Raw genomic sequence first — 17353 nt, forward strand, 5'->3', positions numbered from 1 at the left:
GCTTAGGGTCATTGTCCTGTTAGAAGGTGAACCTTCGCCCCAGTCTGTAGCTCAAGTATTGTGGAGCTCCTGTGCCTAAATATAAACAGTACCAGCACCCAAAATGAGTTCCCGGAACCTGTTTCAGTCCAAGTCAAGCACTGATAAGAAGTAATCGGGTAGGCATATTTTATGACGTTTCCACTGGATCAGAGAATTACATTTTCCCTTTCACTCTGAGTGGTTATCAGAAGGGAGAGAGCTGGAAAGATTTCTCAAATGTTGTAAAAACAGACTGTTTGAGGTGGAGAAAAAAAACGTACTTTGAGAAGCTGCGCTGCTCATTAGTGGTGGTGCATTAAGCCAATCAGAATTACTATCAGATCCCCAAATGGTCACATTTATATGCTTACATTTGCACGCAGGCCAGGTAGCCTATAGGCCTGTGTACGTCTATGCGAAATCAGGTGCGCGTCCCCAACATTGACAGGAGCACTACAAATAAAAGACAATGACTAAATTGAATTGACAAAACTCATAAATGTAATGAAGTAAACTAAAACTAGGTTGTGCGCTCTGCAAACAATGTGTCCACCCCAGCAATGAGAACGGTAAGACTGGAATAATAATACATTGAATGCATTAACAGAAATGATCATAACCAAACAAAGATTAGAAATGATAGGAATTAACGGTAAATATACTACTGGTGATATATGTAATGGGGAATTGAAATAGGCTACACTAACAATCCAATGCAAACAATTCACACAATGAAGTAATGAAAAATGCATGTGCACGATTGGTGGGAGAGAGCGCATTCTGGAGAGAGAAGTGCTTTGCGCTGCATGGTCAATCCGATGTTTGCATTGGCCATTGTGCGTTGTGTTTATACAGGATGTACCGCCCCCACCTACCGTCAACCAGAATCACCCTTCAGTGGGTTCACCCACACTCAAGCCTATGTATAACCCAAATGCATTTACTCTTGCATAATTCTTCCCCCCACAATGTGTCATCATCTGGTAAAACGCAGGCAAATTACTTTTCACATAGGCCATTAATGCATCTTTCTCTTTTATTCCATTGTGACAAAAAGTATGGAAGATTAAATCCCAGTCTGTTTCCGCCCTTCTCCGTACAGGAATCAGTAATTACAAGTGCCCATATAAAGTCACATTGATGTCATCTGCTACAAGCCAACTTTCACCTTAATCAGCTTAGGGCTTTGAAGTGTGGCGGACTGGATTTCAGCTCTCGATTAGAACCGAGGTGCTTTCAGCTGGCACAAGCCCCCCTGCCCACTCTCTCTCCCCACCATCAACCCCACCCCTCATTCAACTCTCCCAACCAACTTCAGAAAAGAATGGTTGACGTTTGTGCTCATCCAAGCCAGTTAGACTGAGGTGTTACCCGAGAAACAGAGATAACAAGGAAGAAAAGAGGGAAGAAGGAAAATTAAACGCCCACCAAAGGCTAAAGACATTAGTGACTCAGAACTGCATGGACTTTGATTCTTGACAATGACTGCCAATGTCAAAACTAGCTAATTGTTGTTATTTTCCACTGGGTGTTTAAGCGTGCTCCTTTCAATCTGTCGTTCATTTGAGAGCTCATCAAACGATGTTGGTAATTAGCCCAAAGACACATGACAGTTCCGTGCTTCGCAAGAGTTGTCAAAGGCTGTGAATTATCGACATATCCATGAAGGGCGGCAATCTCACCATCTACAAGCTGTGTGAGACAGAAACCTCAAACTTTATTATGGCGGTTTCCTTTTTGTATGTCTCTGTCTGAGCTCCTGTCTGTGTCAGTGTGGGCTAAGGGGGAATCGATAAGGCTGCTGAGGGGAGCATGGCCCTTCCTCGTCAATGAGAAGGATGCCAGTCACTTTAGCTGATTGAGGGGAATCTAACCTTACTACTGGAATTGTACGTGGGGGACGGAGGGAGAGTGATTGCTCTGCCGTGTGACCCCTTCTGCAGCGCCACTGTAAAATACCAGTGATGGCTTGGGATCTGCAATGTGCTGTTGCAGCAGTAGCAGTAGCAGTAGCCACGGTACCGTTAGCTGGCTGGCAGAGGCCCCAAGACGGTCGACGCTGAGCTCATTAATCACCGCGGCCGGTGACAGCCTAATAGAGCGTGGCAGAGCCATGAATATTTCCCAGCCTGACCCTGGCTTCCTGGCTGAGAGAGAGAGACAGAGAGAGAGGCCCACCCAAAGGCACAGGTAGCGCAAAGAAGGAAACTCATTAATCTGTCTAACCTGCCTACCGCTATCGATGGCCGTGTGGTTGTGTGTGTATTCACCGCACTCATGGAGTAGTACAGTAGGACATAGAGAACCTAGCCACAGGGTTGGAGGAGGACTGTGTGGGAAAGTGGAGCACTTTGTTAACAGGGAGATTTGTGCATGGGAGTTCAGCTGGCGGGCAGCAGGGGGCTGGGAGGGGGCTGGGAGGGAGCTGGGAGGGGACCGATCACCCACACTCTACTTCTTGGGGACTGGCTCAGACAAAACCATCGAGGACGGGACGGGACGGGGGACATCCTGGTCAACAATACAGCTTATGTTATGGATCCGCTATCACCTAACGTAGCATTTTATCGTCTGAATTGAATGAACTGGAAGAAAAGCAAATAGTACCTTTTGAATGTTAAAAACACCTGAATTGACTTCTCTGATGACATGCACCTCAGCAACCAACTCATTATGTTTTAAAGGCACACACCTGTCAAGGTAGACGTTTGTGTCTCCTTGGAGCGGAACAATTATAGGATATGTTTGCTCAACGATTTGACTCGCTGCTCTGAAAATGTCATGAGTAATCTGTAATTAAAGTTGATCAAGAATGTCTCTCTGTCTCCGGAGAGAGCTGGATCAATAAACTCTTTGGGAAGACAGACCGGTTAACTGGGGTGATGAAATGATTTAGCTGGTACCGGCAATGACTTTTTGTTGTTTGTTGTCCGGGAATCAAGCTGAGCAATCCTCCCGACGTGATGACATTCAAAGAAAGTTTCAATACGGATTATGATATATTTACAGCTCCAGTAACAGCAGACATCAGCCCACCATAAATGTCCCCATCAGAATAAATAGTTGCTGTGCTGTCAGTTCTGTTGCACTTCCTCCCTACTGAAAGCGAGCAGTGAGTGAGGAAACTGTGGAGAAAAGATGGCTCCACCAAATGCTCTTAAACAGAGGGATGAGAGTGAGCTTCCTCCATTGGCTCTCCCTGGTTTTTCTTCTACGTTTCCCCTTCCTTTTCCCTGACCAAAGACATTAATTTGATGCAATATGCAGCGTAATGGGATTTTGATGTGTGGTTCTGGGGAGGGGGGGGTTCTTCTCTTTATCTTTTTTCTCGCTTTGGTGTCTAATGAGAACAAAGAAGAGGAGAGCCCTGGTCGGCTGTCTGCTCGTCTACTAGGATGAAAGATGGAAGAAAGTTCCCTTTCAACGGGGAATGATGAGAAAGGATCACTCAGACCCACAACATCCCAAACTCCCCGTCCTTGCCCATTAACAAGCTCTACTGACGCGCTGAACTGTTTATATAAGAGAGAGTGATAGACTATCGACTTTTTGATCTGTGTGGTTATATTAAGGTTAGGATAAGTTCATGTACTGACACACTACCAATGCCTAGACATTAGCACCTGTCCTATCCCAAGCACTCTAGTTAACGAATGCTGCTGGTCTGGAGGGAAAACTACATTGAAGTAATTTAACTCTCTTCCATCCGCCCGTCATCGATTAAATCACCGATTTATCACAGTCATTTAGGTTCGGCCTGTTTAAAAAGTTGATCCATCTTGTCCTGTGAAATGCCATGAAATTCTGCAGACTGCACCCATTTGGTTGTACAGTACTGGGTTCCCGGACCGCAGGAGTCCAGCAGCCCAGTTCAACAGACTAGGGTGCAGCCAGTTGGGAGCTGTGACACTGGCATGAACCTGTCATTGGTCCTGGCTGAGCAGTGTATTTGCATAGAGGCACTGAGTGCAGGAAGGTAGATGAGAGTCGGGGCTTTGTGAGAGCCCAGTGAAATGTGATGGCCTGTGAAAGGGGGAAATGACTGGCTGCCCAGACTGAGTGGCAGGCCCTACCTTTATCTGTCTGCCTGAGAGGCAGCGTCAGGCAGAGCTACAGTATGTGTGGCCCATGTTAATGAGGCACACCACATGGCAATATCACACACCAACCGCTGCAGGCAGCAGCAGCACAGCCTCCACAAAGAAAACAGACTTCACACGTCTCTAACCTTCAAGGGTCTCTCTTTTTCCACGGCTAACCGAGAAACAGTGCCTCCCCGTTTTAGCATAATGATGTTCTAACATGGGTTCAACAGCCTGAAACGTGGAAGCGACATGGCTGCCAGAATAGATGCAACAAAGGTCAGGGCCACAAAAAAGATTGTGAAATGAAAATGTACATGCACACATTTTATTTCTGTTGCTTTGAATCGTGCACAGCCTGAACACTAAACAGGTCTCTCCTGAGATTTCCTCTCCACTGGTTGAATGAAAGGGAACGATAGGAGGGGCAACTCCTGCTGTGGACACTGAGCAGCGAAGTGTGCTGTCTAATGTAATGTACTAAATGTGAAATTGGCATGTGATGCCATGCAAACAGGCAATGGAGATTGAGCAGGTTTTTAAGCCTCATCACAGTTATGCTGAGTAACTCAACAGGTAACAAAGCTGATAGTCTCAGAGCAGACAGGCGTCATTGCTGATGATTTGCGTTTCTAGACAAACCGTTAAAGGCATTAGGATTCAATGAGTAAGAACACATAGTGCTTTAAGAACAGCTGCTGCTGCATGTAACCAAAAGAAGGAAACATTGATTATATGTAAATGTTTTTTTTACTATAATCAATGCTGGTCTCAGTTGTAATGTAATATACTGTATGTCTTGACTCCCATGAATGCATAGTTTCAGTAAAGTGCCACTGGAAACATACAGTTGAAGTTGGAAGTTTACATACACATAGGTTGGAGTCATTAAAAGTCGTTTTTCAACCACTCCACAAATGTCTTGTTAACAAACTATAGTTTTGACAAGTTGGTTAGGACATCTACTTTGTGCATGACACAAGTAATTTTTCCAAAAATTGTTTACAGACAGATTATTTCATTTATAATTCACTGTATCACAATTCCAGTGGGTCAGAAGTTTACATACACTAAGTTGACTGTGCCTTTAAACAGCTTGGAAAATTCCTGAAAATTATGTCATGCTTTTGATAGGCTAATTGACATAATTTGAGTCAATTGGAGGTGTACTTGTGGATGTATTTCAAGCCCTACCTTCAAACGCAGTGCCTCTTTGCTTGACATCATGGGAAAATCTAAAGAAATCAGCCAAGACCTTAGAAAAATTATTGTAGACCTCCACAAGTCTGGTTCATCCTTGGGATGTTACGCTCTGACCTAGGAGAGCTGTGTTTTCTCTGTTTAGCTAGGCCAGGGTGTGATAGGTGGGTGGGCATTCTATGTTTTGTGTTCTATGTTTTGGCCGGGTATGGTTTCCAATCAGAGGCAGGTGTCTATCGTTGTCTTTGATTGGAAGCCATACTTAGGCAGCCTGTTTTTCCTTTGTTGTTTGTGGGTAGTTATTTTCCGTTTAGTCTAATGTACCTGACGGAACTGTTCTCGGTCGTTTGTTGTTTTTTGTTGAAGTGTATTCATTAAAGAAAAAGAATGAGCACTTTACACGCTGCGTCTTGGTCATCATTCAACGACCCCTGTGACAGAACTACCTACCACCAATGGACCAAGCAGCGTGCATTATCCAGGAGGAAGAGCAGGACCAAGCTGTGTGGTTCAGAGGAGTGGACCTAGGAGGAGATCCTAGATGGGGCAGGCCTGGGGAGTATCGCCGTCCGCAATGGGAAATAGAGGCAGCGAAGGCGGAACGACGATACTGGGAGGAACGGCTAGGCAAGCAACAAGAGGCCGAGAGGCAGCGCCGAAAACATTTTTTTTGGGGGGGGGGGGGCACACGGGTAGATTGGCGAAGGCGAGGTTAAGACCTGAGCCAACTCCCTGTGCTTACCGTGGGGAGCGAGTGACCGAGCAAGCACCGTGTTATGCGGTGATACGCACTGTGTCGCCAGTGCGTACTCACAGCACGGTGCGCTTGGTGCAAGCTCCTCACTGTTGCTGTGCTAGAGTTTAGTTGTAAGTACCTGACGGAACTGTCAGCTGTCATTTTTGTTTATTTGTAAAGTGTTCATTCTTTCTTCATTAAACTGAAGATGAACATATTCCACGCTGCACCTTGGTCTACTCACTTTGACGCCTGTGACATGGGAGCAATTTCCAAACGCCTGAAGGTACCGCGTTCATCTGTACAAACAATAGTACCCAAGAATAAACACCATGGGACCACGGCGCTGTCATACCGCTCAGGAAGGAGACGCGTTCTGTCTCCTAGAGATGAACGTACTTTGGTGTGAAAAGGGCAAATCAATCCCAGAACAACAGCAAAGGACCTTGTGAAGATGCTGGAGGAAACAGGTACAAAAGTATCTATATCCACAGTAAAACTAGTCCTATATCGACATAACCTGAAAGGCCGCTCAGCAAGGAAGAAGCCACTGCTCCAAAACCGCCATAAAAAAGCCAGACTACGGTTTGCAACTGCACATGGGGACAAAGATTGTACTTTTTGGAGAAATGTCCTTTGGTCTGATGAAACAAAATAGAACTGTTTGGCCATAATGACCATTGTTATGTTTGGAGGAAAAAGGGGGAGGCTTGCAAGCCGTAGAACACCAACCATGAAGCACGGGGGTGACAGCATCATGTTGCGGGGGTGCTTTGCTGCAGGAGGGACTGGTGCACTTCACAAAATAGATGGCATCGTGAGGAAGGAAAATTATGTGGATATATTGAAGCAACATCTCAAGACATCAGTCAGGAAGTTAAAGCTTGGTCACAAATGGGTTTTCCAAATGGACAATGACCCCAAGCATACTTCCAAAGTTGTGTAAAATGGCTTAAAGACAACAAAGTCAAGGTATTGGAGTGGCCATCACAAAGCCCTGACCTCATCCTATATACAATTTGTGGGCAGAACTGAAAGAGCGTGTGCGAGCAAGGAGGCCTATTAACCTGACCCAGTTACACTAGCTCTGTCAGGAGGAATGGGCCAAAATTCACCCAACTTAATGTGGGAAGCTTGTGGAAGGCTACCCGAAACGTTTGATCCAAGTTAAACAATTTAAAAGGCAATGCTACCAAGTACTAATTGAGTGTATGTAAACTTCTGACCCACTGGGAATGTGATGAAAGAAATAAAAGCTGAAATAAATCATTCTCTCTACTATTATTCTGACATTTCACATTCTTAAAATAAAGTGGTGATCCTAACTAAGACAGGGAATTTTTACTTGGATTAAATGTCAGGAATTGTAAAAACTGAGTTTAAATGTATTTTGCTAAGGTGTATGTAAACCTACAACTTCAACTGTATAACATAACTAAAACGGGAAAAACCCACAGCAAAGAGATTATATCCTAAATGTATTTTTCAGCAATGATTAAGGCTTTGTATCCGTTGTATTGTAATTGTATTACAAGTTTCAATAAAGTGCCACTGGAAACATATTCATTACCTCACTTATAGTGAACCAATATCCAATCTCATTAAAGCGGTCCAGGGAACTAACTGCTGGAGGTGGTGTTTAAAAATAGCACCTAGCAATTCATTACTTTATAATTAGACGTTATTACAGGTCATCAGATAAATTATTTTAGGTGGGAAGGATTTGAATGACCGTGTTATTGACAAACAAGGCATAAAAATGTACTTTTTGTTTATCGAGCGAAAAAAGTACATTGTCGTGTCTTGTCAGAGACAGGTTCAAAATAGTGATTCATTGTTATTTTTATGAATGTGGTGTTTCTCACACAAAAATCAGTCTTTGTATTTTTTAACTCATTCAATTGAGTGCTAGTTCTCAGAAATGTGACTTTAATACCCAGAAATTCATTACCTTTAGGAGATTAACTGTCTACCTGCTCATAATAATATCACTGTCTTTGTCCCTGTCCCCACAGGCTTATTAAATCTGGAGAGACTGTTACGCCAGTTCCTCATCTCCAAGGAGACACTATCAGTTCGCATGCTGGATGACAGCCAGGATCCCACACCCCTTCTCAAGGAGATTCGCGATGATAAGACTGCCACCATCATTGTGGATGCTAACGCAACAATGTCCCACATCATTTTGGAAAGGGTGAGTCTGTCTGTCACAGTGAGCTCTTTCCCGATGTTCTTAGACATCTCAGCAGTAGCGGATGATGCAAAAAAAATTCAAATCTTCACGATCTATATGTCAATGCTAAGATAAAGTTCAGGATCAAGGTTGATATTGAAAATAATTGAACAAGCTACAAGCTGAATCACTTACTGGTGAATGAGTGTTGGATTGAATGAATGTTAATTTGAAACATCCAATACTGAGAGACCGATCTGTTCTCTTGTACATAGGCATACTACCATGAATAAACCATGGTATATCTGTAACGCCATATTTGAAGACTGGAGTGGTGTGCAAATGCAACTAGAGGAGGTTATTGAGTGCCCTTGGGCTTAGCACTTAAACCACTAGATTACAGAAGAGATGAGAAATTAAAACCAATGCTAGAGACGAGAAATTAAAACCAATGCAATTAGCTTTCTAAGAAAAAGGTCTAGTCAGACAATACATTTTACTTCAAGTGACAGGCGTGAGAAGTATATCATGTTCTGTTCTGTGATCATTCATTAATAACGGAGATGTACATTCATCTGATTCGTTTTTGTAAGATTAGAACGACTACGAAAAGAATCAGCCCCGCATTCTTAATATGTGCAAATTGTTCATCTTTATAACAAATACAATCCAGAACATCAGAAACTCTCATTAATATTGCTTGAGTATGAAAGGAAAAGAAGTGACCTAGGTTAATTACTATTTTTATTTTCCCTTTTTGACAATTTACAGACGTCTGTTGGTAGCAAAGACTTTCTTTGTTGCTAAAATAACCTATTATTCAATCATGGAATGATGAACTCTTTTTTTAACTATTTATGCTTTCTATTGAAGACATCTATCACTCATGAAGTTATATATTGTGTGCTTATAAAGAAAATAATAATTTGTTCTATTATGTGTTTTTTTGCATGTCCACAATCTCCCCGAGACACAGCCAGGGTCTGCCATTATCAACAGCAACCCTGGAGCAATTCAATTGAAATGCCTTGCTCAAGGGCACATCGATAGATTTTTCATTATGTAAGCTCTGGGATTAGAAGTAGCAACCTTTCAGTTAATGGCCCAATGCTCTAAGCATTAGACTACCGGTTGCCTCGTAAAATTGCCAGCTGAGATTGGCAGCTCAATGTCAATGCCAGGGATTGAACCCGGGGCCTCATACATGCAAAGCATGCGCTCTACCACTAAGCTACATCCTCTCAGTTGTGAAGAGCTAGTCTGACATGCATAATATAATAACATCTAATTGGACATTCATATCAGATATGACTATTCTTCACAGTAAACTGTCAATATGACCTTTCAATGATGTCTGTTTCCACTAATATAACCATACCTGAAGTGAACAGAGAAGTTAGCAATTAAAGCAACAAAATAGAACACTCTGTAGCTTTGCAGAGTTCTTCCCGACACCGACATGAACTTTGCATGATAGGACAGGACTCCTGCTATCCATTCTAAAGAGCTATGATTAGATCTAAAGGTGACAGAAACACAGGTGAAGGGTATGGCTGTGTCGTAATTATAACATAGAGATTGGATGCATGGCTGCAGTGGAGGAGACAATGACTAAAAGCGAAATGGAGAGAGAGAGACAAAGAGACAGCGAGACAGAGAGAGATAGCAATTGAGCATTGGCTAAGGGTGCATGCTAGGGTTGAATATTTTCCCTGTATTTTACAAATGTTCCATCCAGAGAAGAAAATCACTTTTCTCCCGGGTAACTCGGTATTTCGCCCCAAAACCAGAAGTGTCATTCAAAAGCATATAAAGCATATAGAGGAAATAGCCTATGTCTGGATTTGATTAGAGCTTTGATCGAAAATTCATCCCTGATGCTACCTGAGCCTGATGAGCCATACATTAAATGCATTTTATGGGTGCGAGCCTAAAAAAAGCCAATATGATTGTGTCGTTATCCAATACATATATGATATAAAGGATGCTGCATTTAAGCGCGACAGAAAAACATAAAAGCCCATAGATGTCTCTAGCTACAGTTGAAGTCGGAAGTTTACATACACTTAGGTTGGAGTCATTAAAACTCGTTTTTCAACCACTCCACAAATTTCTTGTTAACAAACTATAGTTTTGGCAAGTCGGTTAGGACATCTACTTTGTGCATGACACGATACATTTTTCCAAAAATTGTTTACAGACAGATTATTTCACTTATAATTCACTGAATCACAATTCCAGTGAGTCAGAAATGTACATACACTAAGTCGACTGTGCCTTTAAACAGCTTGGAAAATTTCAGAAAATGATGTCATGCCTTTAGAAGCTTCTGATTGGCTAATTGACATCATCTAAGTTAATTGGAGGTGTATCTGTGGATGTATTTCAAGCCCTACCTTCAAACTCAGTGCCTCTTTGCTTGACATCATGGGAAAATCTAAAGAAATCAGCCAAGTCTGGTTCATACTCTGGTTCAATTTCCAAACGCCTGAAGGTACCACGTTCATCTGTACAAACAATGGTACGCAAGTATAAACACCATGGGACCACGCCGCCGTCATACCGCTCAGGAAGGAGACGTCTTCTGTCTCCTAGAGATGAACGTACTTTGGTGTGAAAAGTGAAAATCAATCCCAGAACAACAGTAAAGGACCTTGTGAAGATGCTGGTGGAAACAGGTACAAAAGTATCTATATCCACAGTAAAACTAGTCCTATATCGACATAACCTGAAAGGCCACTTAGCAAGGAAGAAGCCACTGCTCCAAAACCGGCATAAAAAGCCAGACTACGGTTTGCAACTGCACATGGGGACAAAGATCGTACTTTTTGGAGAAATGTCCTTTGGTCTGATGAAATAGAACTGTTTGGCCATAATGACCATTTTTATGTTTGGAGGAAAAAGGGGGAGGCTTGCAAGCCGAAGAACCCCATTCAAACCGTGAAGCACGGGGGTGACAGCATCATGTTGTGGGGCTGCTTTGCTGCAGAAGGGACTGGTGCACTTCACAAAATAGATGGCATCGTGAGGAGGACAATTATGTGGATATATTGAAGCAACATCTCAAGACATCAGTCAGGAAGTTAAAGCTTGGTCACAAATGGGTCTTCCAAATGGACAATGACCCCAAGCATTCTTCCGAAGTTGTGGCAAACTGGCTTAAGGACAACAAAGTCAAGGTATTGGAGTGGCCATCACAAAGCCCTAACCTCAATCCCATAGAGAATTTGTGGGCAGAACTGAAAAAGTGTGTGCGAGCAAGGAGGCCTACTAACCTGACTCAGTTACACTAGCTCTGTCAGGAGGAATGGGCCAAAATTCACCCAAATTATTGTGGGAAGCTTGTGGAAGTCTACCCGAAACATTTGACCCAAGTTAAGCAATTTAAAGGCAATACTACCAAATACTAATTGAGTATATGTAAACTTCTGACCAACTGGGAATGTGATGAAAGAAATAAAAGCTGAAATAAATAATTCTCTCTACTATTATTCTGACATTTCACATTCTTAAAATAAAGTGGTGATCCTAACTGACCTTAAACAGGGAATTTTTACTTGGATTAAATTTCAGGAATTGTGAAAAACTAAGTTTAAATCAAATCAAATCAAATGTATTTATATAGCCCTTCTTTCATCAGCTGATATCTCAAAGTGCAGTACAGAAACCCAGCCTAAAACCCCAAACAGCAAGCAATGCAGGTGTAGAAGCATGGTGGCTAGGAAAAACTCCCTAGAAAGGCCAAAACCTAGGAAGAAACCTAGAGAGGAACCAGGCTATGAGGGGTAGCCAGTCCTCTTCGGCTGTGCCGGGTGGAGATTATAACAGAACATGGCCAAGATGTTCAAATGATCATAAATGACCAGCATTGTCAAATAATAATAATCACAGTAGTTGTCGAGGGTGCAACAAGTCAGCACCTCAAGAGTAAATGTCAGTTGGCTTTTCATAGCCGATCATTGAGAGTATCTCTACCGCTCCTGCTGTCTCTAGAGAGTTGAAAACGGCAGGTCTGGGACAGGTAGTACGTCCGGTGAACAGGTCAGGGTTCCATAGCCAAATGTATTTGGCTAAGGTGTATGTAAACTTCCGACTTCAACTGTATATGCTGTCTTGGCTAAATAAATGAAACAAGCTCCAGTAGGCTAATCATTTTGAGTGAGAACTGTGTTACTGTACAGTATTGTATTATACTTTATTATATGAACTGGTTTTACGCACCTCGTTCAAAACATGATAAACCTGAGGGAACATGCGATTCTGGTGCAGGATATGCTGGTGCATAGGCTGGCAAATTCGATTTTAATTTTGAAATATAATAGGGCCTATTAGATTATATTGTTACGTTACAGCCTTATTCTAAAATGGATTAAATCTTTTTTGTCCCAATCTAAACACAATACCCCATAATGACATTGCGAATACAGGTTTTTAGAAAATATTGCTAATTTATTACAAATAAAAAACAGAAATACCTTATTTACATAAGTCTTCAGACCATTTGCTATGAGACTCGAAATTGAGTTCAGGTGCATCCTGTTTCCATTGATCATCCTTGAGATGTTTCTACAACTTGATTGGAGTCCACCTGTGGTAAATTCAATTGATTGGACATGATTTGGAAAGGCACACACCTGTCTATATATGGAAAGATTTCAAACCCCTTGACTTTATCCACATTTTGTTACGTTACAGCCTTATTCTAAAATTGATTAAATCGTTTTTTCCCTCATAAATCTACACACAATACCCCATAATGACAAAGCAAAAACAGGAGAGAGATGCTTGATGAAAATCTGCTCCAGAGCGCTCAGGACCTCAGACAGGAAGCGCACAGCCAAGACAACGCAGGTAGTGGCTTTGGGACAAGTCTCTGAATTTCCTTGAGTGATCCCAGCCAGTCCCCGGACTTGAACCTGATCGAACATCTGAGAAAAGACCTGAAAAGTCTGTGCAGCGACACTCCCCATCCAACCTGACAGCGCTTGAGAGGATCTGTAGAGAAGAATGGGAGAAACAGGTGTGCCAAGCTTGTAGCGTCATACCCAAGAAGACTCAAGGCGGTAATTGCTGCCAAAGGTGCTTCAACAAAGTACTGAGTAAAGGGTATACTTATAAATGTGATATTATGTTTTTTATTTTTAATACACAAACCTGTTTTTGATTTGTCATTATGGGGTATTGTGTGTAGATTGATGAGAAAAACTAAATGTGGAAAAAGTCAAGGGGTCTGAATACTTTCCGAATGCCTTTCATAATATTTTACCTAATGTTATTAGCCTACCTCCTCTTTCTTTCGCTATTGTTGCCTCATTCATTCCTCAACAGTTAAATTAAATAAGTTCCGTTGTCCTTATCTTCATCATTCTTTAAAAAAAAAAAATCCCTTTTCTCCAATTTCGTGGTATCCAATTGGTAGTTACAGTCTTGTTTCATCGCTGCAACTCCCGTATGGACTCGGGAGAGGCGTGCATCCTCCGAAACATGACCCATCCAAGCCGCACTGCTTCTTGACACAATGCCCGCTTAACCCAGAAGCCAGCCACATCACTGGTCACGATAACAACACCCACCCGTAGCATGCGCTCCAGCAGGTATATCTCACTGGTCATCCCCAAAGCCAACACCCCCTTTGGCCACCTTTCCTTCAAGTTCTCTGCTGCCATTGACTGGAATGAATTGCAAAAATCGCTGAAGTTGGAGGCTTATATCCCCCTCACTAACTTTAAACATCAGCTATCCGAGCAGCTAACTGATCGCTACAGCTGTACACAGCCCATCTGTAAATTGCCCATTCAATCTACCTACCTCATCCCCATATTGTTTTTATTAACTTTTTTGCTCTTTTGCACACCAGTATTTCTACTTGCACATCATCATCTGCACATCTATCACTCCGGTGTTAATTTGCTAAATTGTAATTACTTCGCCATTATGGCCTATTTATTGCCTTACCTCCTCACGCCATTTGTACACACTGTATATAGACAGTTTTCTTTCTATTGTGTTACTGACTGTACGTTTGTTTATTCCATGTGTTATTCTCTGTGTTGTTGTTGTTTGTGTCGCACTGCTTTGCTTTATCTTGGCCAGGTCGCAGTTGTAAATGAGAACTTGTTCTCAACTTGCCAACCTGGTTAAATTAAGGTGAAATAAAAATAAATAAATAAGTAAAATAAAAAACACTACAGGACCAAAAGTATGTGGACACCTGCTCGTCGAACATCTCATTCCAAAATCATGGGCATTAATATGGAGTTGGTCCCTCCTTTGCTGCTATAACAGCTTCCACTCTTCTGGGAAGGCTTTCTCCTAGATGTTGGAACATTGCTGTGGGGACTTGCTTCCATTCAGCCACAAGAGCATTAGTGAGGTCAGACACTGATGTTGGGCGATTAGGACTGGCTTGCAGTCGGGTTTCCAATTCATCCCAAAGACATTCGATGGGGTTGAGGTCAGGGCTCTGTGCAGGCCAATCAAGTTCTTCCACACCGATCTCGACAAATCATTTCTGTATGGACCTCGCTTTGTGCACGGTGGCATTGTCATGCTGAAACAGGAATGGGCCTTCCCCAAACTGTTGCCACAAAGTTGGAAGCACAGAATTGTGAAGAATGTAATTTATGCTGTAGCGTTACAATTTCCCTTCACTGGAACTAAGGGGCCTAGCCCTAAGCAATGAAAAAACAGCCCCACACCATTATTCCTCCTCCACCAAACTTTACAGTTGGAACTATGCATTCGGGCAGGTAGTGTTCTCCTGCCATCCACCAAACCCAGATTAGTCCGTCGGACTGCCAGATGGTGAAGCGTGATTCATCACTCCAGAAAGTCCAATGGCGGCGAGTTTTGCACCACTCCAGCCAACGCTTGGCATTGCGCATGGTGATCTTTGGCTTGTGTGCAGCTGCTCGGCCATGGAAACCCATTTCATGAAGCTTCCGACAAACAGTTCTTGTGCTGACGTTGCTTCCAGAGGCAGTTTGCAACTCAGTTGTGAGAGTTGCGACCGAGGACAGAACATTTGAATGAGCTTCATCACTCGTCGTCCTGTTCTGTGAGCTTGTGTGTCCTCCTAATTCGCGGCTGAGCCGTTGTTGCTCCTAGATGTTTCACATATAATTTAACAGTTCCATTTCACGTCATGCTGTTGATATAAATTATTTATTATAAAGGGAAATGGGGATTCCTAGTCAGTTGTACAACTGAAATGTGTCTTATAATTTACTGGTTTCTCGCAGTTATTTATCCCGGGAAAAGGGAGTGGTTTTGGGCGGTAAATCTCATTAACCAGGTTTCCACCATTCAACCCAAGTGCATGCCAGTGCCATAGCAGGACTGTCACTGGGAAAGCCAATCCCTCACAATATCCTCTAAGACAAGCAAAAATGTGCCTGTCTTCCCATCCGCATCGCTCTGGACAAATGCCACGCCCACTAATGTTTTTTCTCTGGATTTGCTCCCTCCCCGGCGACTTCTCAAATGCAAACACATTCAAACCATTTTGGCTAGTCCCAGAAACCGATGGGTTGGGCCAGACCGGCCTACACGAATCACATCGTTTTGATATCAGCTCAATCGACTTCTAGGACAACAGGTTCAGACTGATGTATGGCGTGATCGATAGAGCAGCGAAATTTAATTCAGGATGAGTCGTCAGGCAAAGCTAAAATCCCTGCCCCAATGAATATTTCTCGTCATCTTTTTTCTCCCAAAAAATGCCTATCCCTCTCAAGTATTACTCTCTCCTTCACATACATACTCCCTGATTCATTTTTATTTTCACATTTCTGTATTCATTCAGTTAGTTCTTAGTGTTTTATTTCTCTGCCCTTTTCCTCTTCAGTCTTAATCTTTCCCTCAATCGGAGATACTGATGGCCGTTGCCAGGCATCCTGTCGCCATGGCAACTCAGGGGCAGAGAGTGACAACACACAGGAGCTGGGATTTCTATATCTACGCCTCTGTCCTACAGTCGCTCCATACCTCTATTATCATTCCTCTGTCTTCCACTCCTCCTTTTCTGTGGTTTATGGCACGCAGCCCGCTCATGAGGAGAGGATGTTGGCTGAGAAAATGAATTATGTTTGCCAACATTTTATGCTACACTGAAGATTTAATTACATGGTAAACTGTAAGGACTTTGTATAAAAGAGTCTACGCTAATGACGGGACCCAAATTACCCTCTCTTCACGCAGGACATTCTATCCTCTTTGTTTATGGATGTTTACATCTTTCGTTAGGATGCTGATCAGCCAGAGGTCTACTTCTTACACTGAAGACAGTGGGATTTCTTTCAATACTCTCAAAAGTGTTAATGTAACACTGGATCAGTGGTGCTCATATATGCTCTGTGAAATTGTTACATTTAACACTCCAATCGTTAAATACACCGGTGTATTTGTTGTGTGTTCTGCAGCAGGGAGTTTGTGGTCAGAGGCTTCAGCATCACCGAACGTAATCTTGAGATGAGGCTTCAGCACTGAGTGTAATCTCGATATGTCAGCCCCCCATGTTGTCCTACTATACAAAGCTGCGGTCGGATTTGCTCAGATATTGTGCTCGGCATGGTTGTGCAACATATTTTTTTTTAAACTGAGAAACAGTTAAAGGGGCTATAAGGACAGCAGAAAGCTGAGGAAGATTGGCTCTGTGCCAGCCAAAGGAAACACACGTTCTTTTCATTAATTTATATTTGTGAACTTGGTGAAGTCACTGACCTGTACTACAAGTTTAAAGTCATTTTAACTGTGATTAAAAATCTGGTAAACATAGAAAGCTGTTACAAAAGCTGGTAAACTCTGCCATCTGTTTTCCTATTGGCTATCTTCATTCTCAACACTTCAAGATCAAGAACAAAGTGCGGTGTCCACCTGTCCTTCTCCACTAAATGATGTAATTTGACTTACATTGACCTGACAATCTACTATAAAACGGTTTAACAAATGTTAACAAACTAGCAAGTAACGTATCATGTGATCGGTTTCCTCTTATTAGCAGCTATTCAAATAATAATAACCATAGAATCAAAAGATAACGACTCAGTGTCATGGAAGTGATTACATTGCCGTGAAAAATAATTTGCCCCTTTCTAATTTTCTCTACTTTTGCATATTGTTGATACCAAATGTTATCAGTTC

The 17353-nt window shown here is 42.4% G+C and overlaps 1 protein-coding gene across 1 annotated transcript in view; it reads left to right on the forward strand.

The window, feature by feature from the left end:
• The window catches only part of LOC115205893 (glutamate receptor ionotropic, kainate 4-like), a 214792-nt gene that overhangs the window by 100555 nt on the left and 96884 nt on the right, over window positions 1-17353 (forward strand). The window contains exon 5 of the mRNA XM_029772314.1: window positions 8055-8233. Within this exon, the coding sequence (XP_029628174.1) occupies window positions 8055-8233 (179 nt within the window). The remainder of the gene's footprint in view (window positions 1-8054; window positions 8234-17353) is intronic.

Source organism: Salmo trutta, chromosome 13 (assembly GCF_901001165.1).
Source record: "Salmo trutta chromosome 13, fSalTru1.1, whole genome shotgun sequence".
In the NCBI taxonomy this organism is placed as follows: Eukaryota; Metazoa; Chordata; class Actinopteri; order Salmoniformes; family Salmonidae; genus Salmo; species Salmo trutta.